This window comes from Limulus polyphemus, unplaced genomic scaffold, assembly GCF_000517525.1.
Source record: "Limulus polyphemus unplaced genomic scaffold, Limulus_polyphemus-2.1.2 Scaffold14811, whole genome shotgun sequence".
Lineage (NCBI taxonomy): Eukaryota > Metazoa > Arthropoda > Merostomata > Xiphosura > Limulidae > Limulus > Limulus polyphemus.
The window spans coordinates 4,884-6,505 of NW_013680421.1; the positions used below are offsets into that span (position 1 = coordinate 4,884).

The 1,622-nt window shown below is 31.4% G+C and overlaps 1 protein-coding gene across 1 annotated transcript; it reads left to right on the forward strand.

Annotated features, from left to right (window-relative positions):
* Positions 1-74: 74 nt before the first annotated feature.
* LOC111084219 (gastrula zinc finger protein XlCGF49.1-like) lies at positions 75-1,272 on the forward strand (the record flags this gene model as incomplete). The annotated part of the gene is made up of 1 exon (XM_022380988.1): positions 75-1,272. A coding segment is annotated over one exon (588 nt), but the record flags the coding sequence as incomplete, so codon positions are not given.
* Between the last annotated feature and the right edge of the window lie 350 nt (positions 1,273-1,622).

Here is a 1,622-nt window from a genome sequence, read left to right on the forward strand (position 1 = left end):
AAGAATACACACTGGTGAAAAACCTTACTGTTGTGCAACTTGTGGAAAAGACTTTGGAACAAATACTGAATTAAAAGTGCATCAAAGAAGACATACTGAGGAGAAGCCCGTACAGTTGTATAGTGTGTGGAAAAAAAATTCGAAGTAACTGTTACTTAAAAATACATAAGAGAATACACACCGAAGAGAAACCTTACACTTGTGCAGTTTGTGGAAAACAGTGTTGGACAAACAATGAATTAAAAATACATCAGAGAATACATACTGGGGAGAAACCTTACCCTTGTGCAGTTTGTGGAAAACAATTTGTAAGTAACTGTAACTTAAAAAAACATCAGAGAACACATACAGGAGAGAAACCATACAGTTGTGAAGTTTGTGGAAAACAATTTGGAAGTAACTCCTCTTTAAAAATACATAAAAAAAGACATACTGGGGATAAACCATACAGTTGTATAGTGTGTGGAAAACAGTTTGTAGTAAACAGTGATTTAAAAGTGCATCAGAGAATTCATACTGGGGAGAAACCTTACAGTTGTACAGTGTGTGGAAAACAGTTTGTGACTAGTAAATACTTTAAAATTCATCAAAGAATACATACTGGGGAGAATTGTACTGTTGTAAAAATTGTGGAAAAGACTTTGGAACAAATACTGAATTAAAAGTGTGTCAGGGAAGACAACACTGGGGAGAAACCTTACAGGTGTATAGTGTGTGGAAAACAGTTTATAGTAAACTGATTTAAAAGTGTGTGAAAGAATACACACTGTGGAGAAACTGTACAGTTGTGTAGCTTGTGATAAACACTTTGATACAAGTAAGTCATTTAAAATCTTTCCAAGAATACATATGGTGAAGAAACCGTACAGTTGTGTAGCTTCTGATAAACAGTTTCAAACAAATATTAAATTATAAATATGTCAAAGAACACACACTGGTGAGAGACTTCCCTATTATAGAGTTTGCATAAAACAGTTGACAAGTAAAAGTTTCATTTAGTGTGGAAAACACTTTAGGACAAATAATGAATTTAAATGAAATTGGAGGTTACAGACTTTTATATAACCTTACCGTTATGGAGTTTATGGCAAACAGTTTGGAGGTAGCTCTCTCCGGCTTGATCCATTGGACCAAACCCCAAAATGTTGAAACTAAATATGTGAGAACTCTGAATTCACTAAGTGTATCTTCACATAATTTAACAAAATTTAAGTAGACATTACAAATCTTGTACACAAAAGTCAGATTTTTTAATAAAGTCTTTTTACTAAAGTTTGGTCTATAAATTTATAAAGTCTTTTACTGAGTCAGGCTGAGTAAAAGGTGATTTTCATATTAAGAATAATAAAAGTACTTATTTTTATCTCAGAGTTTTTATATTTTATTTTCATTCATCTAGAACCTCCTGAATTATTATCAAAAGAATTTCATTAAAATTTTGTAAGTGTAGTGATATCATCAATGTACAGTAAAATGAGAATTTGAAAAAGATTAAATAAATTTAATCATTGCCTTTTCCTTTGAATGTATCATTTTGTGACATTTTAAGTTTTTATTGTCTATACTTTGGATCTTCATCAAATTCAATAAATCACAGCAAGAGACCATTAGCCACCTATTGT